Here is a 26,595-nt window from a genome sequence, read left to right as displayed (position 1 = left end):
TAGTTTCAAATGCTGTTCCACAGTTTTACTAGTTAGGGAAATGTTAACAAGTCAAATACTTGACTAAATAAATTGCTTAGTGACCACTTACAGCCCTTAATATGAATGACATTGTTTATACAGTCTCCTACTTCATTTTTCATAATTCAAACTTACTATTTTAATCATATTGTACGACTCAAGCCATGATTCATCTGGTATTTTTAGAGAGACAGTGAAAGTGTTCAACTCTTATTGATATCTCAAAGTGTTATAAAACTCCACCGCTTGAGTGTGACTGATGCCCTTTTGCAAAATGACTGCATTTCCCAGGATCCCACAGCCATAATAGGGGCTGGTCTACTTCCCTGGAACAGGTAGGACGGGTTTCTATTGTTTCCAGGTGCTATGAAGAGAAAGGGGAAGAGAGAGAGAGCCACACACACACAGGAGGCTATAAGTCAGTAGGAACAGGAAAAACTGATGACAGAAGGAGACAGAGAGGCAGAGAAGCAGGTGAAAGAAAATAAAAAGCCTGACACGTGTGTGAAAGAACAGCAGGTGGATTGGAAAGGAACCCGGATTACAGACGAGGATCTTTTTTAAATTATATTTTTACTTGAAGGTGGTTCCTTTTTTTCCCCTTTTGGTGGATGGCTACCCAGAACCTGCGGAGGACAAATAGTTTGGGATGTGCACCTGTGCTTTCTTTTGCTGTGGGCCAAAAAAGTGGGTCAACATCCGAGAAGGAGCTGAACGTAGCGGCAGCGACGGAGGCAGTTTTGTTCTAGTGAAAGAGCACACGAGGGGAGAGAGAAACTGAAGTGGCTGGAGACACGAGCCAGAGAGAATGCACAATTACAAAGGAAGCACCTTTTTTAGTTTTTGTCTCTGAAAACAGGTGCAGTCGGTTCTTCCAGATTGTGTGCCTGGTGCTTCACAATCTAGATCTGCACTCTAAACTGACCAACCTTTTATTTTGGCGAGGTAAATGGACTGCAGGCTCTTTCTAACAGTTGAACAGCACCATTTTACATCTTGACAAACACAACTTTGTCAACCATAAACTGGTTTTACAGGCTACATATGGACCAATGTAACTACATTCACCCTGCTGCTGGAAATCTTGCCTGGTGGCCAACTGTGTCAAGTGTAAAGATAACACAACATCTCCTGGTCTCAAAGTCCAAACCTCTCAAGTGATCTTTGGTATAGAAGGGGAGCACTTCCTCCTCTTGTGACACACCCCCATCCACAGAAGACTCTACTGTACCTCCAGCATGCTGAGCCAAGGATCTGAACTCGATGACTCTTTTGATTTCCTGTTTAAGATCATCCTGATCGGAGACTCTAACGTAGGGAAGACCTGCGTGGTCCAGAATTTCAAGTCAGGGACTTTCACAGAGAGGCAGCAGAACACCATTGGAGTGGATTTCACGGTACGGACCGTGGATATCGACGGGAGGAAAGTGAAGGTTAGCACTCTAATGTTTATTGAGGTACATGTATGCATGTGGAGTCTTTGAAGGCATGTGTCTGTCAGTGAGATGGAAAGTCAAATCACCCATATAGACCTTTTCTTACAACCAGCCATAGATTCTTCTGTCAAAATGGGGCCTTCCAGCAAGTGACTGTAGATTAATGTCAAGGTTTGGCATTATAGACTGTAAGATCTTAAGACGTGCAAATGATCAGCCCATCTTCATGTCTTGGAAAAACCTTGAAATGCAAGTTTCCTAAAAGGCCTTAAAAACCCTTAAATGTGTTATAGAGTAATAAATAATTGGAGGCCATATCCTACCAACTTCAATCATATGTTCATAGTTAAAGGCCCTGTATGCCTCTGAAATAGGTATTAAATTGGATTCTATGTGGTATTAAAAAGTCTTAAATTTAACAAGGTCAACCCTGCAGAAACCCTGATTACGCCCCAGTAATGCCTGCTAAAAGCCTTGATCCTTATCATGGGGGTTTCAGTCTGGTGGTTCTGACGACGACAGGCTGTATGACAGTAGCGTCGGCCCTTTTTTAGTAAAATATTCCATTAAAGGTTTGGTATGAATTGGAAACTGCAACCCCAGTCCAATGTGATGAACTTTAGGGTTTTAGGATAAATGACACCACACAGGTGTGCAAGGTGTCCTATGGTTACAGGTCCAAAACCAGTCAGACCACCTGCTCACATGAAGGACCTGTTGTTCAGGTTGCTCTGCTTGGCAATGTTGCGTGAACATAAATACACCTGGAATGACTTCTTTGTGTCACCATTAAGTCAGAGGAGGAACCAAATGGTTGAGGTGATTGTTTCCGCATGCATCTGAGGTCGGTTTGGTACATTCTGGTCTGAAAACTGAACTGAAATCAGTTCAAGAACGGCGAACAGAATGATCAAATAAAGGCATTGATATATCCAAAAAGTTGTAATGTTCCTGTTTATGTCACTAGGTGTATCTGTAGTGCGTCCTAGCCAGAGGGAAGGATCACTCATGCATACATACACACACCTCCACGAATGGTATTGTTGACAAGCCAGTTAGATTGCTGCAGAATCAAAAAAAATCAGCATCTTATCTCAACAACTGGGGCAGTAATGGCCTCAAGGTAATCCCCCAGATACATCTGGGTTCATCAGCACCACTGATGTGCCTTTGAGCAAGGCCCTTAACCCCAAATGCTCCGAAGCAACCCTGCAGCTGACAGATGAGGCTGTGATTAAAATAAATTACGACTCAATTAATGAACTAAATGAAGGCGGTTTTTCTGGACAGCTTCCAGATCAGGGTGTTCCTGCAAAAAAAGAACATTGTTCTCAGTGCAATGCAGATGAAAAAAAACTTTAATTCAGGAGGAATCGATGTGAAGCGACCTGTGATGTTTTTATGAATCAGTGAATATAACCATAAGGGTGTAAAAGTAACACGGTAAATTGTTGTGGGTTAAAATCCAAACAATACCAGCTGCTGTTTTTTATTTCATTAAGAAAACATAAAGAAAAATAGGCGTTGATTTGGTTTTTAAGCTCATCCGGATGCAGTAAGTATCCACAGTTCAAGCCATCAACACGAGTGCTGAAAACAACTTTGAGCTGGTGAGTTAAGATTGGTTGCTATGACAGCCGTTACCAACGTGGTCCGCCAGTTGCTTGGGAAGTATTCTGCAGAGGGACACAAGGAATCTGACACTGTGTGTGTGTGTGTTTGTTGGTAAACAGCTGTTGGCACTGTCGTTTTCTTGTTTATGTGCATTATACAGTCACGTGTATTTAATCCATATAGCTGTTGAAGCTGATTCCTCGTCCTCCGCCTGTGTTTGTGTAACAGATGCAGGTGTGGGACACAGCAGGTCAGGAGAGGTTCCGTACCATCACCCAGAGCTACTACCGCAGCGCTCACGGCGCCATCATCGCCTATGACATCACTCGACGACCCACCTTTGACTCAGTGAACCACTGGATCAAAGAGGTGGAGCTCTACGGAGCGAGCAACGTGGTGCTGGTTCTCATAGGTGTGTGTGGAAGTGATGCGTTGTAATAACATGTGAAAAGATACATGCAATCGCCCTGCAATAAGAGTGAGTCAGGGAGGTGCAGATGAATTAGTTTGTGGCACATCATCTCCACCAGCTGAGGAAAGGGATACACAGTGTGTCCGTGTCGGTTGTCAGGGAGCTTCCTGTGGCACATTGGGTTCCCTGAAGGTTGTTGGAGGTGATGAGTTGAACATTATACGAGGGGAAATAAACCAGAGCCACGACAGCTCGTTTCACCCTCCGTATGGATGCTAATAATACTCATACTTATCTCAGCTTACTACAAAGAAGCACATAAAATGATAAAAAAAAAATGCAAACATAAAATATACATTGTGTGCAACTTGACCTCAACATTATTAGCAACTACCTTTTCACTGAGCCTACTTCAGATTTATCAACGTAAGAGTAAAAAAAATATATTGGATTTTTTTTTTTTTTTTTTTTTTCAGCATATATTGTTAAATAGGTGCACATTATGACCAGTGGTGTAGTGGAGGGTATACGCAGGTATACGGGGTATACCCACTTCTTTTTCTGGTGGTTTACAGTATACCCACCTATCAGCCAGAAAACCATTGGAATATATGGGAGAGTATACCCACTTCCTCCTCTGTAACCTACCCATCTACCTAGCAGTACACCCACCTCATCAACTACCACTACACCACTGATTATGACCAGATATGTGATCTAAAATGGTTGGGAAGGCATATTTTTAATTTCAGATCGACTTTAAAAACTCCTAAAACAAAACATCTAGCCGTAAATGGAACTTAAATGGAATCATATTGCCAAGCAGGTGAATCTGGCTGTTAGTAGCATGTAAAATAGGTGCGGCACAGTTTATTTAAGGTAATCTTGAGGTCTTGCGTTTGCATCACTCAGCTCTGTGATTGACTCTGTGCAGGTAACAAATGTGACCTGGAGGAGGAACGTCATGTTCCGTTTGAGGAAGCCTGCAATCTGGCAAAGGACAGAGACATACTTGCTGCTCTAGAAACATCTGCCAAGGTAAATGAGTGTGCCTCAGCATGCCAAGAAAAAAGAAGGTGGTTGGTTAAAATTGTTATCTTAAGTTCTCTATCTTCTTGTTTCTAGGAGAGTCAGAATGTGGAAGAAGCCTTCGTCATGATGGCCAGAGAGCTGCTGACTCGTAACGGCCTCAACGTCCAACAGGAGGACCTGAAGGGCGGCGGCACGCCTCGGGCCCTCCTCCGGTCTAACTCTCGGCCGGTTGAGGGTTTAGTAGCCGCCTACACACCACCAGAGAAGAAAACGTGTTGCTGATTTTAAAAGAAGATGAACAAGAGAGTGAAGGACACTTTTCATCACAACTGTTGAAGAAGAATAGAAGAAGAGCCATGGATGCATGGATGTGGAATACAGCCTCATGAGTGTTTGCATTGATGACAGTCTCCAATTTTTGGAGATTATTTGTAGTTCATCTGGCCCTGAGAGAATTGTTAGCTGGTGCTACAATGACAGGGCATGTTTAGTAATAGGGGAGTAAGAGACAGTGGTGAAGGGGGTGATCAACAATTTTTTTTTCCTGCTTTCTTTTTAAAACAAAAAAACAAAAACAATCTTCACTACTAAAAATAATCCAAATCAAAATGAATATGATGGTTAGATCCCACATCATCAACACCGGCTGGCCTCAACCATGTGATCCCGAACATGTCTTCATGCTTCAAACTGCCTGAAAAACTTTGGAAGAATCTGGTAAAAACGAATAGATGTTATTTTAGCACATAAGACTGAGTATTTCAAGTGCCTCTGTGACGAGCTGTGATCCTCTGCTGCTGCACTCAGGATAAAAAAAACCTGGAGAACCTGCAAGTCAAAAGGTTGTGAATTATAAATATTTGTTTGGCTACATAATGATGTCTCAAATTGTCATTAATCCATAATAACATCCTTAAATCGTCCTGTTGTTGACCATTTAATTGTGAACACTAGAGGGCACTGTGACGTTACACATAACCTATAGCTTCACTGGTTATAGAGGTGATATAAAACATCTGCACTACAATTAACTGAGTTTGCATGCAACCCAGCAAACAGGAAATCCATTTTCAAATCACCTTTAAGGCCAAACTTCAAATCACTTCCGACCCACACAACAGTCGAAGTAAATGAACTGACAAGGCTTACGTCGAAGATATAACCTGTCTTTGTTGCTGGTGCCAAATTGGCAGGCCTGATTTAAACACTATTTGGAAGTCCTGAAGCAGAACCTGCACTGATTGTTATTTTCTTACACTGATACACATAATCTGCCTCATTGCTCTAATTATGAACGCAACAATCCAAGTGTGGCCTTGTCCAGAATCTGACAGGCAGCTGGGAAATGTATGGCTATGAAGTCATTTTTATGCATCTTCAGTTACTTGTTTTATTGGAGCGATAAAAGGTTCTGCTAAATTGCAAACCAGCGTGTGTTTTTTTTAATCCTTCACTGACAGCAGGAAATGCTTCATCCTGGTTTTAAATGGTCTCTGATAAACCAATGACATAAACCCATGACAAGGAATTAAATTCTTCAGGATGAGAGTTTCAAAGAGAAGGAAGCTGGCTGTTGTGGGTCTCCAGCACACTGGGTGGCGCTAGTTGAAAATGATTTAATTGTGTCGCCTCCCATTGGCTTCCAGATTCCTTTCTTGGGTGCACGCTGAACCTTTTGAATGCTGGAATTCAAGCTGTGGGCAGTTAAAGTCTGATTTTAGGCCACCGGGCACACCTTCTGATAATTATACGCCGTGATGCACTTTGTAGATTCCCAGTAAGGTGTATCTGGAAGCTTGCATGTCCTCCATTAAAGCGGTTACTAGATGATGCAATGCATCTGCTTCTCCTTTCATTTGGTGGTTAGCATGGTGGCAGTGTGGGAGTTCGGCACGTCTACCTACATTTTTATTTTTTTGTCCCTCCAAACAAATTTTCACAAAAAATAATCCCAAGTTTATTTTCAGAAAACAGGTAGACAATGTCGTACATTAATTAATTAAAAAAGAGAGAGAAAAAAGACCAAAAAAACTACTTTTTGGTAAAAAAAAGTATATCCTGACCTCAATATCAAAATGACTGTAACAGAAAAAAAAAAAGAGAGCACCTGCAGTTCATCCTGTGGGAAATTCAAAGCGACGTCTTCCTTGAGGCTATTAGATCTGGTACAGACTGAGTTTGGAATGTTCTACAAAAAAAAAAGATAAAAAATAAAAATGGCATCTCCTAAACCTTTCTTTAAAGGTAAACTTAGCAATACGACATTGCAACTAATAATGTTAACGTCCCAAAATGAGTTTTTCTGTTATCGTCACAATATGGAAAATGCTGAGTACTAAAAAAGACAATGTATTTCATCCCAACGTTGTACTTTTACACGTCACATCGTTTTTATTTAAACATCAAATCACTAAGTCTACCTTTATTAATCCATTCTTCAGCCTTCTCCACAGGCCTGCATTTAAATCCAACACTCCTTTGACCTCCATACTAAACCCCACCAGTCCGCTGAAACACCTCTATCCTAACTCAGCCTGATGATCTCGAACTTGTTATGCTTCTTCTCTTTCAGGTGCTGAGGCTCCCTCTGCACCTCATCTATCTCCCCCAACAACTCCTGCGCCTCATTGTCCGCCCCCCCTTGTCCTCCCTGCCCCGTGTCCATCCCACCAGTTTGTTTATCCATGGGACATTCCCCGTTGTAGGTCTTGACGTAATCCTCCACGCGCCAGCCCCTGAACTCCTGCGGCTCGGAGCAGATCAGGCCGGTGTAGAAGACCCCCGGGTGGTGCTTCAGCCAGTAGATCAGGTAGTGGATGTTGTAGTCGCAGATCCAGGGGTTGTTCTCCAGGGAGAGCTTCCGTAGGAAGTAGAGATCCTCCAGTACACCATACTGGAAGTGATGGAGGCTGTTGTTGGAGAGGTCGAGCTCGCGGAGGTACAGCAGGCCTGCGAACGCAGCTGGGAGGGGAAGGAAAAGAGGACGAAATGAGTTGGCATCTCATAGTGTTGCATGAGTATCCAAAGCACTTTGAATAGAAAATAGCTTGGGCATAACTGGAGTTTAAAAGGTGACTGTTGATAGCCTTAAAAGGTTCCAGACATTGTTATCATCAGTCTGTGTAATAATGGGACAGCGGAGACTGTTCCACGCTGTCCGCTAGCCTTGGGCCTGGCTTTGATCTTAATAGAGCGGAAGAGAGGAGGGGAGGGAAATGGGAAGAGGAGGATGAAGAAGAAAAGCAGGGGAGTGTGTGGGACATATAAAATATAATGAGGATGAAGACATCGGTGAGACAGAGAGAGATGAAAGAAAAAAGAAGAATGGACGCTCGGGACTATATAATCCTTCCGAAAAAGCATTTTAAATCATTGTAACAGATAGATTGCTGTTAACTGCAATCTGATCACCCAACCGTGAAGATGGAACAAATAGATGGAGCTCAAGGAGAGTAAAACGTAAGGACGGAGCAATCAGGGAGGTCTCTATTTAACCGTCCCCTCCCTTGTGTTATCTCCCGACTCATGACTCTCCCAAATGGGCTAGCTTTAATTTGAGCCACAGGAAGCCACAGGAAGCCTGTTCTACTCTTGGACTTTGTGTCTGGATGAGATGAAGAACTATTCCATTTCATGACCACCAGGATTGTGGATCCATAACCAGAAAAATCTGCCTTTTCCAGCATTCGTACGTTCTTTGCACAAAAACACAACCCTTGTCCGCCTTTAGCAGAGGTATGAATTAGGGATTGAGCTTCTCCTTGCAACAAGACTCCATAACAAATAAACACAATGTATTAGTCCCTGGTCACCATAGCTATATCACAGCCCTGTTGCATAAGTCACACTACATATTTGTCCACCGCTGTTTTGGTTTCAATTACAGTAACACCAAGGAGGGTTTTCCAGAAATTGATTTCTTTTTTGGAGAGTTTGGAGTTCCAGATGGGTGGAGGCCCCAACATTCTGAATTCCTAAAATGTCAATGAATTCCCGTTAGTCATAGGAAAGCGCAATAAAGTGACCTTCAAATATACTGTAATACTGTAAACCATCAAAGTCTAAATTATTGTTTTGTCTATTTTGGGGCTCATCCCGCGAGGAAAAACCACAGCATTCTGGCACAAACATCATCCGGAACCAACAGAGAATGACTAATGCAAATAATAGGTCGTCTATTAGTAACATCCCAAGTGTGCCAGACTCTTTTGTTTATGCTACTTCGTGTGCCAGTGTGACCAGAGCGAGAAAGAAACATGAATGGAAAAAAAGGCATGGCAAACAAACCTCTTTAAAAATAATTCTCAACGTATTATTTTAACGGCAAATGTGAACATGATTAAGAGCATATAAACATGAAAAGCCGTCAGAATTACCGGTACAGCCCTGAACACACTGTGGCGAGCTGCAGTAGATTGTTTACATGTGTTGCAGGCTAATGAAGAAAACTACTAGGTTTTGTAAAGGATTTTCCTCCCGGGCAGGAAGACATGAGCCCAGACATCATTAGCCTGGGGAGAGTAATGAGTCTGCACCTTTTTTAATAGCATGAGTAGCTGGGGCAGCATTATTATTCAGAGCAGCTATTCAGATTCAGTTCAAATTAATCTTTTCAACACTAAATGATCTTGTGTTTCCCTGATTTATTTCCCATGCTCCATCTAGCATTGAGACTCGTATATTTAGTTGTGTTGTTAAACGGGCCATTTGTGTAGTTTTGCTAGTATTTACATCATTGTCCTCCATGTTTGAAGCTTATTTGTTCAGTGTGTTTGCAACGGCATGTGTCAAAATGTTCTGGTTCTGAATAGTGAAGCCAATGCAGGAGTGCCTTAACCTTGCATGCTTTCTAATTGCCAGCAGGGTGCGACTCCTCCGATTCTATAGAAGTCTATGAGAAAATGACCCTACTTCTCACGCTAATTCCAAGTCTCCTTCAAGCCTGATTTTCATTTAGTAAATTATGGTCTCAGTTAGAGTGAAATAGATGATAAAGTAAGGTATGCTTTAGGGTGTGGCTTGCTTGTGATTGACAGTTTGCTACCGTGGCGTTGTCCGGACAGGGATTTGTCTGTGTATTCGTATGAATTCATTCACTGTGTGTGTTTTCAGTTGTGTTACCTGTGTCTATACGCTGCACGCTGTTGCTGCTAAGGTTGAGCAGCTTGAGGTCTTTGGACAGCAGGAACTGTTTGGGCCTGAGATGTTTGATGGTGTTCGTGGACAGATCCATCTTCACGATGTCAGACGGCAGATCAGACGGGATGTTGTTCAAATCTGCAGAGAGAGAAAGGCAATGAAACGCACTTCAGCGGGGAAAGGTTCCCTGAATGACGGAGTGGGTTCCTGTAATCCTGCTGACAGGATCGAGGCGGAGGTGGAATCAGAATACGGAGTGCAAAGCTCGGGAATCAGCAGGAGAGCCGGACATCTCATCTGTCTGCTGCTTCATACACTTTCAAGATGTTGCGTGGGTTGTGTTTTCAAGACGGAGTCGAGTGTGACAGCATGTATAATTTTATTTCACTTCAGTGGTGGGGCGGGTGTGTTTCCATTCTCATTCCAGCGTTTCCAGTCTGACGCACACATTTCCCCCCCAGTGAGAGTGTCTGTGAAGACTATTATGTATGAAACAGCGACCTCCACATATTGCCATTTCGATAACAGATCCCCTCTTAAGTTTTTTAAATTAAAAAAACCCCATGCTCGAGCGCATTTCCCCTATGATGTTGGGATGGTTAGGGTCACTATCAACACATTTTGTCTAAAAAGTTAGAAACAACAGAGCTGAAGCTGGAATCCAGATTCTCTGGAGCTTCTCTGCAGACAGTAAAGAGATCCACATCCATGTCAAGGCCCCTATTGCACAGAATCTACTAAAAAAGTTAAAAAAAAAAAAAAATGTTAATGGATCTTTAATCACTTCTGACATCTATTAGTCTTGTCTCACCTGTCAGTCTGTAAAAATATGCAAATCATCTAAATTGGAGGTCACATCTGCTGCACCAATCACGGTGCAGTTCTGTTTAAAACTGAGTGGCCACGGCAACCTGTATCATCATACCGAGCACGGGTTGATTGTTTTTCAAGCAGTTTTGCAAAGAGGTTGCAGATGAGAGAAAACACGTGTGTTTAGGTGGCGATTACAATGTTTATTTTGATGTCAAATCACTGCTTTATGTTGCAGATACAAAAAAAAAGAGATTGTGTACGATATGTGTGTGGTTCATGCATACATACATTGGGTCCCGTTTCCTGCGTGTATTTATTTTACAGGGACTGTATAAGTGTCTGGGAAAAATGCTTGTGGACACTTTTCTGGAGCGGATATTGCAGTCTGCATGCACACGCTCTACCGCCGCAGACGCTGCATGTTATGATGAAGGCACGGTGCCATAAATCATCACTGACTAGGAAAAATATAATCACAGGATGGAGACATACAGCATGCACACAGATGTAGCCAATGCACAAAGGAAATGTCATTATTTTCTTTCCAGTGATGTGATGTAGTGTTGGCTGACGAGGCAGCGACATTTAAAAAGGAGGGAGTCAGACTTGGACTCCCTCCTTTTTAAATGTCGCTGCCTCCTCTGCACGTTATCGGCCCTCGAAGTCTAAAGGGAATCCCGTGTGCAACTTGCCCTGAGCAGCGTTTCAGATTTTAGAAAAAAGTTGGGGAAAATGCTGGCATTTTGACTTAAATTCCCACGCTCCCCTGTGAGAAATCCGATTTCCACTTTTTGAGCCAAAACAGATCCTGTAAGCCTAAGAGACAGAATGAGGATAATCTCTTACACTCAGTAGTGACACCAGGCTAAGACTGTGTCTGTGACCACTAGGACATATTCGTTATGTTGCACATGTCTCAGACATTTCATCAGGAGCTTTTCGGGGTATATTGTGATTTTAAATGGGGCGAATCTATCTGATAAACTGTTTCCTACGTCTACATCTGTGCTTCTGCAGAACGCTGATATATTGAATAAGCACGCAGAGAGGAGAAGGAGAGAGAGAACATGTCAGGAAATGTGTCTTTCATTCATAACTATTTTTTTTTTTTTTACTGAATCTGCTAAAGTCGTTATTTCAAAGCAAACGTGAACCAAGCGTGAACATCTGTCCCTCCTTGGCTTTGTGCTGACCAGAGAAACTCTCTATGTGTTTTCGACTGATAACATCTCTATACACTTAGTTTGGGACCAATGGCTGTTATATTTCATTTATATTATGGAGTTACATGCCTTATAAGCCAACCTTGAATTACTTTCTGCTGCAGATTAGTCAGCCATTTGCCAAAACACCCTATGAAGGTCCCATTATTATATATAAAGGCCATGCATTAGTGTAACACTGGGATTATATGTGGCAATACATCTACAGCAGTATTTACATAGTTTGAATATGTAGAGTTTAAATATTTCCATAGTTTAGCAGAAGTTCAGGACAGTAATCTACACAGCTGAGTGCAGTACATTTCCTTCTGTGCATTCATACTAATTCCATTGGAACAACTGGTGCAATATGTTTTATATTGTTTAGACAGCAGAAAGGGAAGTAGATGATCTTTTATTATTTATTTTTTATTATGCTGACAGAAATACACTGGGGTCTACCGTGCGTAGTACAATTAACTTATAGAGTTTGGACACGCCATGGATTCACAGGGGGAATTTCTCGTTTATTGATGTTTCCTTAAAGTCCCAGTCGGCAAGTCCGGTGGATCGAGGGCACTCTGTCAGATTTTGAATGTTTACAACTCTCACGATCTATGTGCCCTTTGAAATCCCTTAGATCACGCCACCTTTGAAACGCAGTCCGATGTTGACTCGATGTTTTATCACGGGCACCGTCACCATCTTTCCTTTTTTCCTTATTTTCCACCTGTGTTTTCTTTTCTTTGGTTGTTTTGGACCTCCTGTTTCAGTTTTTAACCGAGGAATTGGAAGCGTGTTGCTACTTCCCTCCACCTCCCCCCTGTGATAGTGGTACGACCCGAGGGGAGAGGGTTCGTGTTTCGTGTGTTCGGGCGCACAGCCCTGCGTGCTGATTGGACAGGATGATCCGGGCGCTGTCAATTTTTGCAAAACAAATGATGATTTATGATTTGATGATTTATGTTGTTCAATCCATAGTGTCGGCTTCAGTGAATATGATAAAAAAAAATGTTGCCGACTGGGACTCTAATTATTTTAGACACTAGAAGTGCTGGATAGCATGAGGTAGCAGTGACTAGTTTATATTTAATATCAGGTGGGTTTTTGGGCCCTATGAAAGAATATAATATTGCGTTAGTAAGGGTCGTTTTTAATGCTTTAACTCACGATGACAACAGACTACATGCAGCTCCTTCCGAAGCCATAAAAGGCCTTATATGACTATTTTTAATCTCCCAAAGACCTGTGAGCAGACGTTAGTGTGTGAAATTGTTTGACTGCACAAGAAGTTACATCTTTGTTAAAAAAACAAGTAAAAAACAATATAGGCCTCCCCTTTTTCTCTGTTAAGCACGATTTCCCAGGACTGAGGACATGTAATTGCATGTTTTGCTTCTGTCACCGTGACAACAGTTACTTACTCATAGTAAAATAAAGGAAACAATCAACTTGTAATCAACTTATTGTCATGCAAACTTTGAGCATTACAGTGGAGGCAACTGCCAACTTTCCCACAATAACGTCACAACAGATTCCCATGTTCTGTTGTTTACAATGTGTCAGCAACCTTTTCACCTCAGCGTGAAATACTTCTTTGGGGAAACTCTGAACCGTTTCAGTTTTCATAACAGCTGTACAGCTCCCAGTGTCGACAGGACTTTCAAACTACTGTAGGAAAAGCTACTTGGCGCCTGGAAAAGTCTGCAACGAAATCCTGCTGCTGAGACTGAAACTGTCCTCTTTCTCATTCATGCTCTCCGCCTCGCGCTCCAATGACATTATGGAAGATTCTTTTTTCTTTTTTTCTGCTGACTAACCGCCTGCTGTCTGTGATCCAGGAGGTCCAGAGAGAGCCTGACATAATATCGTGCATGTGGCCGTCTGTGTGACTGGGAGGGCGCCAACTCACCGTACACATTATGTCGCTTTACAGCAGCCTGGACAGCCTGAAGTTTATATGGAGGGTTTATGCTACTTTTGAAACCGATGACTCCTTGTCTAGAACTAGGCCAAAAAATGACTACCACCCAGTAGATTTCTGAACAATGTGAGGCTGACAGCTCTTTTAGGCCATCGATATAGAAGGCAGGTTTTAAACAAATTAAACTCATCCAACGCATGTCTTATACAATATCCAGATTCAGTCATTTCATACAGTTATGTTCAGTATTTTAGGCGTTCATGGTCCCTTCCCAATAAAAATGTGGTGTGCAGTAAAAATTCCATGCAAGTATTGAGTGACGCTTCAAAATATTAGGAATTGTGTGTGAAATAGCTTCACTATGACTACTTAACCAGGACACATACTGGGAGTTTAACAATGTGTCAACTGTATAAAACAGACTGAAACAGAAGTCAATTGAAGGCACGTTTTTCTGAGACGTGAGGAACTCTCAAGTCCACGTCCCATCTTTGAGAAACACAGCCTGAAGAACTCCAATATTAACTCTAACCACTCTGTGGAGCGTTTGGCGTCCAGGGAGAATAATATGGAGCCTGAAATCTGCTGTGGTTCACCTCAGAGAAAAAGCCTTCAAGCCAGAGCGAGGGAGACATGGAGACAAGGGAGAAAAACAAGAGATGGACAAGGGGAAATATATAGCGTTTGGAGACGGATCAGAATAAGTTTCCATTGGGTTTTCTGATTCTTATTCCCTACTTACTTTCCAGGGTGAGAGAAAACCATATTTGTGCCATTTCCACACATCATGTTCACTCTCTTCATTGCATTTTCAAACTGAAGTTTAACTTCAAAGTATTTTTTGACCGTTCTCATTCGAGTAATATTTGTCAAATTCCTTGTGTGGGTTATAGTGTGCAGCTAATTAACTTTTAAAGCCGCCAGTCTTGCAATTAAATTAAACGCTGTGCAAGGCTGCAAAACTGCCATTTTTATGTGCAAATGTTGGCAGCTTGACTTGTAGCATGTGTGTGTGAACTTTATTTTTTTTAGTTGATGTTTGTTAACTTTTAGTTAAAGTTGCGTTTGATCAAATTTCCTCAAAAAACGTATTACAAATTAAAGGTACCACGTAGGGTATTTGACCTTAGCATTATGAATGACAGTGAATGCAAGACAGTTAATATGGATGTAATCAATTGCAGATTGAAAATATTAAAAAAAAAAAATCTGATATGCAGATGTTTTCTGAGGAAGGAAATGCATTCCGTGTGGTTAGACCTCAAGGGTTAACAAAGGGTTTGGTATGATGCACTGATGGAAAACTTTTGTTTACAAACCTTGTGGGAACCTTTTTAGGCATAATTTCAGTTCACTGGAAGAACACTGGTTACCCTTGATTTAATTAATTGGAACTTGGAGGCAACTGGGGGACATAAAATGGAACAAAATGGAAAAGAATGTCATGCAGCTCCATATAATCCGAGAGAGACAGGAGGTCTCTTCAACAATGAAAGTTAACTGGAAAACACAGGAAGAGAAAATACAATAATGATATAATCTACCTGTGATTATCTTTCAAACTGATGGACCGTGAACCAAAGCAACGAATGGAAAGATTGGTCTTTAACTGCAGTGAAATCAACAAAATGAAAAGACTCCAAACCTCAACTGGCATCATCTTACAGCATAACTACACAAGAGTGCATTAGAGAGCACATATTGAATGTCATGCACAGCAGCTGCAGTATATTAAGCACCATTAACACATCACATAACTCCCATGGTGGGGCATGGGTCTAGGGGGCAGGATGTAGAGGGTTGTTATCAAGAATACAGAAAAAAGAAGAAAGGTTGCGGGAAGATGGATGGCAGAATGAGAATGTGGAGAAAACAGAGAAACCTTATCTGTTTGGATGAAGAATGAACTTAAAAGTTTTACTGTAGCAAAAAAACAAACAAAGAAAAGGAAAATGTGTCAAAAGAAAAAAAGCTGCCACAACACAAACGCTGCATTGTGTGGTTTTTGGCTTCTCCGGGCTCTGTGAAAGATTTTCTTTCTGTCAAAGGCATAAGCTCTCCATTTATAGATGCATTCAATTGCTCATTGAAAATTCGGGAGCTCACTTGGTCTGAAACATGGACGCAGACAATCTTTCAGCTCAGGCTGTTGACAGTGGATGCTATTTAGGAGGAAGAAGAGGAAGAAGGGGAGGAAGAGAGAGCCAGCGAGAATAGAGAGCCCGCATTTGTAACAAATATGATCCATCTGCAGAAATCCAGATATTGTCATCCCAACCTGCAGTCTGTCTTTTGAAAAGCAACATCGTTACAATGGTTTTTATGGAGCACTCGAAAAGTTACAACCTGTGTGACTGCAGCCACATAATGGCATTTTTACACACAGAGGGAACCAGATGTGAAAATCTGGAAGAGCTGAAGGAAGCCCCATCTGTCCCCATTGCTCCCTCTCTCTCTCTCCACCCTTTATTATTGACTGATGCCTCCCTGTTTCCATCTTTGCTGCAGCTTTCTAACTGTGCTGACTCAGTGTTTGAACTGAAATCACAAACATGTTGAGATGCTGGTGGTAATTACTGCCTTTCTAAAAGGTCTGGGAGAACACAAAAAAAGTAAACCAACGCATGATTTAAATTACAATTCAACACAATAGATCTCGGTTGTTAAAATCTGAGAGGCGCATGAACGCCACAACAGACTGACCGCACAAGAACACAAAGGCTCCACAGTGTAGTCAAACAATGCATCGTAGTCAAGCAAGATTAAAATGCAATATTTGCAAAAATGCAAGCTTTTATTTTGAAAGAACGGGCCATGACCGGCCCAGAGCCTGCTCCCCCTAATGAAGTTCAGACGGCAAACCTAACACAACAAACACTTCTGTGCAAAATAACTCTTGTGCTCAATTTCACTCGACAAGCTGGAGAGTGCTGAGGAAACCTAACAAACGTACCTTTTTATACGAGCTACTCCTCTGCCATGGCAGGCTGTTTGTTATTGATATAATTGCCAGGAAATTTTATTTTTCAGCCAACCGCGCAGTGACATTGATTTTACATGGGTTTGGCTGCAAATGAACCATTTCTAATGCAGGAAAAGTGACTCTTTGTGTGAGTTGAAGCTCCTCCCCCTTATATTCGGCCTGTTAAGTTAACCCTTTTTTTTCTGTGGACACAACACATGTGTCTTCTCTTTTATATTCAGTTTATTACAATTAATATTTCACAACTTGATAGTCTCACCTTTGTTGCTGCAGTCCAGCATCGGTTTGGGGAACATGTAAGTGTGGCACATGGACGTGGCCTCTGTCTTCACTTTGATTGGCGGACGCCTCGGCGGCCCGCCCTCTCCGTCCCCTGGCCTCCTGTCCACCTGGTTGTCGTCCGCGCACAACAAGTCTACGTTCAGTTTCCTCAGCTTCTCGCCCCTCAGCGACAAGGGCCCCGCGCACTTGCCGTAGTTACCCATGTTGCGGTTGCTTGGCACCTGCAGGGTCCTGACCAGGCTGTCCAGCGAGCACTGGCAGTTCCAGGGGTTGTCATAGAGACGGAGGTAGGTGAGGCGGGTCAGAGGGAGCAGGACCTCCTCTGTGGCTGTTGTCAGTCTGTTGTGCTGGAGGAGCAGCGTGGTGAGCCGGGTGAGGCCGGTGAACGCTCCGTCCTCCACCATGGAGATGTCGTTCTGCTGGAGGTCCAGGCTCTTCAGCTGGGTGAACTGGGAGAACATGTTGTCCCTCAAAACCTAGGGGGGAGATGTAAACTGGTGGGTTTTGTGTGTTCATAACTCTGCTCAAAAAGAGATTTCCCAGACTCATAAAATCCAACAGGGCCAAAGATCCAGATAAAATAACATCCACTTGATTCTTTCCCCTCACTACTCATTCATTCAACCCTTTGAACTTGAAAAGGAAGCTCAATTATACACATTTTACAGTTTCCATCGGCGTTTTTAAGTGATTCATCGTTATTTATTACCCCGCTTGGCGAAGCATTTTGTTTTTTCCTCTCAGCACCTGTGACACACATCCTGTGTGTTCATTCAGACGTGCAGGAAAAAAAAAAATGTACACACCCATATGTAGCTGGAGAGTCTGTCTTTGAACTCGGCTCCAGATAAATGGTGCGCAGATGCTCATGGTATCAACAAGCTGGCTGGGTTTACAGTCAGACAGAGGCTTTGTGATGCATTGTTATTGTTAGTCTTTAATCACCTACTGCAGTGCGGTGTACGTTGTCTGTACCTGAATCTTATTTCTGGCCAGCAGCAGGTGGTGAATGTCTTTGGGCCAGTCCTGCATCACTGTGGTCAGCTGCCTGTCCTGGCAGTCCAGGTACTTCTCCCCAGCCTCCATGTACTCTTTGCAATCCTGAGCTTGCCGTCTGATCACTGCGGCCCTGCCTCTGCCCCGCACGCGGCCCCCGGCGCCCCTCTCCACAGCCCCTGACCGAGGGCCTCTCCGGGGCTCAGCCGCCCGGAGGATCAGCAGGAGGAGCAGGATGGTGAAGGGACGCATGATGGGAGAGGGGAGGTGAGGAAGGGAGGCCTCTCGGTAATCAGGTCAACCTCAGAAGACTGTTGTTGGAAGGTTGGTGTGACGGGACACGGGAGGCCAGTCACAGCTGTGTATATGGAGAGAAAAAACAGAGGGAAAAGGGTCTTCGATGGTCAGTTCATACAAATTCACAGCAATTTAGCTGACAGATATTTGCTATTTGGCACAAAGTCCCGTAAAGTCTTTGAGATAGTCGTTTACGCAATGTTTTCTCAAGACGGAGTTACTAGCTACCGTAGGTTGCACCAGGAATATGATCAGCTGCTACGCTATCAGTCAGTCGAAGGCAGAGGAGTGTTGAAGGAGAGAATTTAAAAGGTCAAAAGGTGAAGAGTGGCGAAATAATTTCACTCACAAATAAAATGAGGATTTATCTTACAATGGAAAGACTGCACATGTTGAAAGAATTAGCGGAGATGTCGAGTGAAAGGAAACAGGAGAGTTTGAAGAGAAGACATTTGTTACGCATTAACATGTTTTGTTATGGGTCAAAATGTGGTTGTAGTAAAGTTTTCTCTCAGGGATACCCCAACGAACGGTTTCTAATCTTAAAAAAGACTCAGATTTTTCTCTTCTCTCTTCCTGCCATCTTTTCAAACTGCCCTCTCCTTACATTTAGTGTCACATGTCAGATCCATAATATGCTGTCTAAAATAACTGTCTAAATGAGCGTTATCTGATCTGCAACAAGTTGAACTAAACTTGCTTAGTTAAAGGAATAGTTTGACACTTTTCTGGTCTTGGTTTCCAGGAAACAAGAGGACTACAATAAGTTTCCGCACCACCTCTTACATGTAAAAAGTAATAGTTTAAAATATTGGGAAATACTCTGATCTGCTTTATGACTGGGAGTTAGACTGTTTTAAACCTACAGCTAACTGCTGGTTAGCTAACTTAGCATAAAGACTGTGAGTGAGTGAAACAGGAACTTCCCGGAGCCCCCCATTGCTTGCCAGCCTGGCAACGAGTCCCAGACAGGGAGTAGTCTGGCACAAAGTCCCCGGATTAAACACAATAGATAGGATGTGTTAATCGGAGGTACTGAGACGCAGGCCGGACCAGCTGTTTCCCAGTTTCCAGGCCTGATGCTGAACCACCAGAGACAAATAGGAAAGTGCTATCAATCATCTCCTCTTAATCGTCTCATCAAACTCTCTACCACATTGCATATTAGCACCTTACCCAATACGAAAATATGCCTTTTAAAACCATTATCTGACTTACATTCTTTGTGTTTTTTCTCTCTCTTCCTTGCGGTCTAGCTGTCTTACCATTATACTACCAAACAATGAAACTATCATCAACCACAAAAATGAATATTTGTGGCTTATTTATGACTTAATAATGATGCCGATTGCCTTTTTTTATTTGCCTCAAAGCCACTTAGTTTGGACTTCTTGCCTGCTGACGATGTGAATGTGTTAAACAAGTGTGAGTCACAGGTCTGCCAAGACACCGTACACACACACACACACACACACACACACACACACGCTCATGTGCACGCTGACTCAGTCCAACTGTACCAAACCGCAGCCCCCTTGCAGCCTCACACACAGTGGAACAAGCCCGTCAATGCAGATGGTGTCGTTCCATTGTGAATTAAAGACTGGGCATGTTAGCGGAGCTACGGACAGAAACAGCTGAGAATGTACCAAGGGAGACGTTTCTCGGCCCGTTGAGCGCTCTTCAACTGTCCAACAATCAATCGCCTCAAACGAGGCGAACATGAAAGTTCGATTTCCTTCAACGGCAGCCGTCGCATGCAATAATACACTTCTTTTGAGCCGTTACTCCCGACAGGAAATGAATAGGTTCTTCTCAGCCACCGGCTATCTGTGTGTCTCTGTGTGTCTGTGTGTGTGTGTGTGTGTGTGTGTGTCTTTTTTCTCTTTCTGTCTTTATGTACAAGCATGCCTTTATAGATGCATGTGTGTGTTGGTACACACGGGTACTGTATATCAATTGAAAGCACATGTTCTTGTGTGTGTGTTGCATAATTGTACAGCTGATGAGAGACATGTGCCAGTCCAACAGCAGACTAGACTGAGGTGGAAAGCGTGGAAAGGGGGTCTTGAGTGGACCCAGACACATCCTCTCGCCCTCGCTCTTGCTCGCTCTACAACCCCAACAAAACGTATTCTAACATTTTCTCTCCATAGTCGATGCACCATTTTCCAAACCATTTAGACCATTCTTGTTTTTTTTGTTTTTTTGTTTTTCCACATTACAGCTGTTCACCAGGAAAAGTCCAGCCATTTCTTTGAAAACTATAGCTTGTTATAGCCAAGACACCTTCCAGCAGGGCCCACGGCAAATCCACTCAGGCCAAACCCAACCCTGTGGTACACCTCGTGCCCATACCGGCTCAACTTAGCTCTTCTAGTCTAGAATTACCTCCCCCAGCTCCTTCTGGTCAGTCTGTGCTAGCCCAAAGAAAAACTCCCTGTGACCATCAAGCAGAACGGCTTGAGGATATTGCTCCAAATACTATGCAGACTGCTTTTTTTTTTTTTGCTGCCATCTGTACTGAACCACAATAAACTTTGGTCTGGACATGAAATGTGGTAGCAATATGTCCCTCATCTTTGACCTTGGAAAAAAAGCCTGTAGGAAGCATCCGAGGCATCTTTGTAGAAAAGATGATTGTGGATTTGTTTGCCCTTCGTGTGCATGGGTGGACGGTAGCAAAGACAGTTGGGTTCATCTTAACAAAGGAGTGAAACGAAGCACCCAATCGGTAACCCTTGGCAACCCCATGAACAGTAGCTATTTTCTTGAGACAACAGATCCAAGAGCAAACTGACAGAAGGGCAGGTGTCGAGATAAAAGTCGTAATTACAGCGTCTGCACCTTCAGAACCACGGACAGCGGCGTAATGATGTTTCAGAGCCGTGGTTAGCTGCGTTAGCTCCTGATGTCAGGGTCAATGAGTCGGAACAGCAAGTCTGAAAAAGTCAGCTAACCCCGTTTGCCGACCATCTCGTTAATCATATTCTAGCCTTCGGCGCTTTATGTTTGGCTGACAGATTTATCAGTGTGTTCACAGTTTAGTGAAGAGTGTAGTTTAAAGGCCTCAGGGGTCGCTCTTTTAACAGCTTGTTGTTTGGATTTTATATAGGGTGCTAATCATTAGACATTTTATGTTTTGTTAAGATTTCTGGCTCAATTTTTAATACTTTCACATCCCGACCACATTAGGTGGATTTCACAGGGAGACCGCAATCGGACAGCATTGCCAGTAAAGCCGTCAGACAAATGGATTTTTAACAGCGAGAGGGTGATGATGTCATCAGTTATGATAGTCATTCAGTTACAAGTGTGCAGAAACATTTATTGTATCATTGCACCTGAAACCAGTGAGCAAACGGAACGATCGTTATTTGTATTAAGTCGTCGTAATGGCTTTTCAAACCAAAACAATTTAGGCGTCGGACTTTTAGACGGGTACAGGACGGCGAGTACTCGGCACAAGTGAGCGCTCGATCAAAACAAACCGCTGGATAAAATGCTTAAAGTCTGCAGTGTTTCACTGTGTGGAATTCGCTTCGGGGGAACTAGCGGGTAGGGAGCGTCGAATTATACCTCGATGCCAGCTGGACATCATGTGTCTCCCTGCTGGACTAGCTTTAGAGCACCTTTATCTGAAACGGAACACATTCTGCATTCTTTCAATTTGTGCCCACTGTGGAAATTTGACGAAGGCATTCACTCTAAATCCTTAGAGTGGAAGATATAAGCATTAGCGATCAAGTTACGGTAGCTCACCGCATACATGCATTATGCACGTATATTAGCGAAGTGGAAACTGTATTTTAACCAGGTGGTTTGGAAGGACTGCAGCGGTGACATTAGCCACGCCGAGAGGAGGTTTCTGCCAAAGAGCAAATGAGTATGAGGAAGGAAACCTCCACATGTGAATATATATATAAAAAAAATGCATATCAGAAACATCCTGCAGACATCAACACACAAACTACTGATGGTGTGTCTGTGTATGTCTTTCCGTCGGCTTGAACGGGTCATTTGGCCTCATCAGACCAGAGGAAACACAGACAGGTTGGCCTCTAACGCCATAACAGCCCACCTACATCAGGGGAGAGGGGGTGAGAGAAGAGAGTCACAGATGGAAGAAGCACACACATATTTGAACACCACAATGTTTCGGAATGAAAAAAAGAACTCCCCGAAGGAGAAAGTGAAAGGAAAGAATTACAGATGAGATGTCAGAAGCTGAACTTGCATGGGATGTTAAATATGATGTCAGTGAAAGGGAAATTCCCCCTGGCAAAGGGAGAGCGACTTAGTTCGGTTTCAGGTGACGCTGAAACATATGTGATCCTTGATTGCACCAATCCTTTTTTTCAATGTCTATGTGAAACAAGTCAGTCGCAGTGAATAAAACCAATGGAGAATCATGAAAATGGGCAGTTTCTCTTGACTTCATGGGGTTTTTAGTGTCTTTCAGCTCGTGGTTTTGGCCATACAGCCCGCAGCTTTGCTGCTGGCATCAACATTGTTTTTAGTAGGCAACTGGTTTTATTGAAAGAGCTCCGACACAATGACTGGGTGCTGCCCGCCCAGCATGAAAATAACAGTCTGACGCGGTTAGCGGCTAGTGGCTAGCGGCTAGCTGGTGAACATAGCAGAGCATTTAGCGGTCAGGAACTCAACTGGTCAGAAGTGGTCGGAAACTCAACTCCTAACGAAGCTGGATGTACGAATCAGAAATTGTTTAGCTAACATGATGACATAAAAGCTTTATATGGTGACATAATATGTCCATCTTTAATATTTTGTTGCCCCCAGGAGGCCAAAAATGTTGCTACTTATTGATCCATTTGTACGATTTCTCAACCAGGCTGAGGAATAGACAAGTCATAAAACTACAAAAAAAATTCTCGAGGCATGCCTGCAGAGGATCTCCATGCTCCAATAACACTGGACTGACCACTGGGGGATGGAAAGAGTTCAGACCTCCAGGGGAAACGGTTCAGACACACAAGGGGCCACTGTGTTTAATAGAGTAAGTGAGAACAAGGAGGGGAGGCTGCGAAAACAAGAAGGGAAACGCAGGAGCATGCAGGAATCAGTCACTCGGTCAGTCAGGCACTTAATTACAGAAGGAATGGGCAAGAGAGCTAGAGGGCAACAAGGGAGTGTAAAGGTGAGGATCTTTTCCTCCCGGCTAGCTGACCTTACTTTGTTTCTGTTGGATTCCTGTGCAAAGTTCCGTGGCTTGTTATGACAAAGAGACAAAGAGGAGCTTGAGGAAAGAACAAAAGAGAATGTATGGAGAAAAAAGTCCTCAATCCTTAACCAGAGGATGAGATGATGACACAAACAGAAAATATAGTGTGAATGCAGGGAGAGCAAGCGACAGAGAGAGGCTTCACACACCCCTGAGAGCCTAATTGAAACCAGGCACGTTCATTTGTGCAGAAAAGGAGAGGAGGCGAGAGGGGGGGAAAGAGTTTAGAGAGAAACTGCCACTTTGGCTTTCGCAGAGGGACAGAGGTGGTAGGAATGAAAACAGAGCTTTCTGGTTGAAACGGGCCAAATGTGTGCCTTTGTGTGTGTTCCTTAGAGCCGCGAGAAACCAGTTTTCTGCTGGTCTCTGGAGTCCATACCATTAAAATAGCTATTACAACCCTGGAAAAAGGGGTCACCGTCCCATGCACGTGTGAGTCCATGCAACTCCTAACACTCAGCTTCCGTCATATAAACGGTATGTGTACTGTCGAGCCGAAGCGTGTCAAGGTTTATCATTTCTGGGCCAGATTTATTACACTTATTTTTTCTGTTACGTAATATTTTTTTTTCATTTTTCCTACTCTTTTTCTATCAAGAACAAATCTCAAGTGTCTTCCAAACTGTTTTATCAGCACGAGGGAGATGTTCAACAGAGCACACACACACACACACACACACACACACACACACACTCGATGTCTCCCCCCACCAGCCAGCTATGTTCATTGCTTTGTATTGGTGCCAGACACATCTGCACCTTAAACATACACACACGCAACAGGCACAACACCCATTCCCACTCTCCCTCTCTCTCACTGCAAAGTGTTCTACTTAAACGTAACTGCGGCGAGCTGAAACAGCAGAAATTGAAGTAAAAGGGGGCTCTCGTAACTTAAAGAGTAAAGTTGCAAGTCAAGCTTTTTCTCTTCCCCCTTTTTTTTGTTGTTTTTTTGGTGCAGGATTCCGAAGGGAAACCACACGTTGCTCCGCTCTGCACTGCATGAGCCTGGAATTTTACTGAAACACACACAGGGGGCATGTATAACTCTGTGCGCAGATGTGCATGCATAGCTGCGTCCACAGGCATAAAAAAAAACTTGCAAGTATACATGCAAACTATGTAGGAAGCTCCGCAGCACTTCTGGCTTTTGGAAATCTGTGCAAAAAACAGCTGTCGGACTAAATTAATCACAACTGACACCAAAGTCTGTAATCGGCTTTTTGACAGGATGTTGGCTGTATATTCAATGAAAATGATTAATTAGGGAGACATGATCCAGAGTTCCTTACAGCACAAAGATGGACCGAGTCCAATTAAACCCCTCATAAGTGGTGCTAAGCTCTGTATGTCGCCGACTGAATCCTAATGATAGCAGTGTGAGTGTTTGTAAGCGGCGCATGGGACCCACCAGCCAGTTACAAAAGCAGCATCTAAAATTAGCAGCTGAATGTTTGATTTCTGTTACAGTATCCATCACCATCAGACTGCCCTCTATAAACTTGGCACAACTTCTCCAGCACCAAATTAGATTTTTGTTTTTGGAGAGCCTATTTTTCCAATAACTCAAGTACTGAACTGGCAAAAGATGCAACATGAATGTAATGATTGCAATAATTAATTTGTTTCACTTTTGGATGGAGTTCTTTCCATTTGTATCTTCACATGTTTGGAATTTCAACATTCGTGCTGCAGACAATTGAATCGATGACTGACACTGAACACACTGTTCTAGTGTTATGTTGCTGCATTTGTGGCACCATATCTTTAAATGACTTTAAATGAAGAACTTGGTAAACTCTCACTATAATGGACTTGTATGCATGCCTACCAATGGAGAAAAAGTGGGAAGCCACACTCACAAAAGAAAATGAATAAAAGTTTTAAAAACAGGAAACAGAAATCATTCTTTGGTGGATTCAATGATTCAATCAACTGTTTCACATCAAGATTAGAATAGCATGCTGTGGTCTTCTCCAAGCCTTCAGGGAATCAGATTTTGTCATCAAGAACTGAACAGTGGTGCCAAACAACACTTGCCAAAATGTTTTCTTTTTTTTTAAAAACATGGTGTCATGGAGGATCGACGGATTTGTTGCTGCTATCAGCTGAGTAATCTTTCGAAAAACACGGACGGATCTGATGCACTTATATGATATGAAGGTGTCGGTGCCTACCTGTGCAGGGAGAGAATCTGGCCCAGGCTCGTCCACTAGGACCTGCAGATCTCCGGTTGGTCCCGCGTCCCCGGCTCCTAATCCTGTCATGAGCGCTGTGTCTAAGCCAAGAAAATCTGCCTGGCTGCCTACAAACTTTGAGCCTGGAGTGAGGGACGAGCAACTAGCTTCTCCAATCTCTCTCTCCCTCTCTCTCTCTCTCTCTCTCTCTCTCTCTCTCTCTCTGCCTTTGCTGAGTGATTGACTACTGCCTTATGCAAGCTGCCTCTCTTACTTTTCACCCACTCAGCTGGATCGTACCGGGAATGTGTGTGTGAGAGGGAGAGAGAGAGAGAGAGACACTGTGAGCAAAATAGTCGACGGAGCCACAAGGCTGTGTCTGGTTTAGCATTACACATGTGTAGGAGGGCTGCAACCCTGCACTGGTCCCCCCCCCCTCCTGTTAAACCAATGGATTTCCTCAAGGATATGCTGCTAACTGGCCTTACGAACCGAGAGAGCCAAACATTCAAAAAGAGAGCACCACCTATTTGAGTCTTAAATGGAAGAAGTCATGCATCTCCAATATATATCATTCTTAATATCATGTTAATGTTCATATAAAAAGTTGGAATCCTTTTCAAATGGGGCCAAACAAATGTTATGCATGAATGAATTTCACCTTTTCACACATCATGTAATCACTGCACCTGGTCAAAAGTGACGACTGATGCATTTAAATGGGAAGAAACAGAAGATCGTGTCTGAAAGCAAAATATCAAGCAAAAAAATTGGGCATCTGGGTGACAAAAACCTCGCCCGCCCGGTTGTGTGTGGTGTCATGCTCCCAGTAAGTCGTAGCAGCTTTTCCCCCATCGCTTCGGTCCACTTCCAACATGTGCTTCAGTGGAAGTTCTCCCCTTTGTTATTAGGCCTCTGGATGACACGACATGTTGCAGGCAACACTTGTGGTTTGCCACCCATCATCTGGTCTGCATCACTTTCCAGAAGTGCAAGAGGTGGAACCAGCCTTTGTAAACGGG

General features: G+C 43.2%; 2 protein-coding genes across 2 annotated transcripts; one reads left to right on the top strand and one right to left on the bottom strand.

Moving 5' to 3' along the window:
- The first annotated feature begins 442 nt into the window (after nt 1-442).
- LOC311032085 (ras-related protein Rab-19-like) lies at nt 443-5,093 on the top strand. The gene is made up of 4 exons (XM_084038702.1): nt 443-1,454; nt 3,300-3,483; nt 4,418-4,521; nt 4,609-5,093. The coding sequence occupies exons 1-4, from the start codon at nt 1,260-1,262 to the stop codon at nt 4,795-4,797; spliced, it is 672 nt and encodes a 223-aa protein (XP_083894828.1). The 5' UTR covers nt 443-1,259; the 3' UTR covers nt 4,798-5,093.
- On the bottom strand, nt 5,064-25,871 carry lrrc17 (leucine rich repeat containing 17). Its single transcript, XM_084038699.1, has 5 exons — nt 25,574-25,871; nt 17,834-18,212; nt 16,836-17,334; nt 9,637-9,792; nt 5,064-7,476 (listed from the first exon to the last, which is right to left on the bottom strand). The coding sequence occupies exons 2-5, from the start codon at nt 18,104-18,106 to the stop codon at nt 7,040-7,042; spliced, it is 1,365 nt and encodes a 454-aa protein (XP_083894825.1). The 5' UTR covers nt 18,107-18,212; nt 25,574-25,871; the 3' UTR covers nt 5,064-7,039.
- Nucleotides 25,872-26,595: the final 724 nt, after the last annotated feature.

This window comes from Eutrigla gurnardus, assembly GCF_963514095.1.
Source record: "Eutrigla gurnardus genome assembly, chromosome: 21".
Taxonomy (NCBI): domain Eukaryota; kingdom Metazoa; phylum Chordata; class Actinopteri; order Perciformes; family Triglidae; genus Eutrigla; species Eutrigla gurnardus.
The sequence above is the reverse complement of the archived record's forward strand: the minus strand, read 5'-3'. Positions and strand labels throughout refer to the sequence as shown.

What these genes read in the sequence shown, in the direction of transcription:
- lrrc17 (XM_084038699.1), bottom strand. Translation starts at nt 18,106, where the DNA reads ATGCGTCCCTTCACCATCCTGCTCCTCCTGCTGATCCTCCGGGCGGCT. An exon ending in TGGCCAGAAATAAGATTCAG is followed by an intron (nt 17,335 to 17,833) that starts GTACAGACAACG and finishes TCTCCCCCCTAG; the next exon opens with GTTTTGAGGGACAACATGTT. An exon ending in CGTGCAGCGTATAGACACAG is followed by an intron (nt 7,477 to 9,636) that starts GTAACACAACTG and finishes TTCCCCTCCCAG; the next exon opens with CTGCGTTCGCAGGCCTGCTG.
- LOC311032085 (XM_084038702.1), top strand. Translation starts at nt 1,260, where the DNA reads ATGCTGAGCCAAGGATCTGAACTCGATGACTCTTTTGATTTCCTGTTT. An exon ending in TCGACGGGAGGAAAGTGAAG is followed by an intron (nt 1,455 to 3,299) that starts GTTAGCACTCTA and finishes TTTGTGTAACAG; the next exon opens with ATGCAGGTGTGGGACACAGC. An exon ending in CGTGGTGCTGGTTCTCATAG is followed by an intron (nt 3,484 to 4,417) that starts GTGTGTGTGGAA and finishes GACTCTGTGCAG; the next exon opens with GTAACAAATGTGACCTGGAG.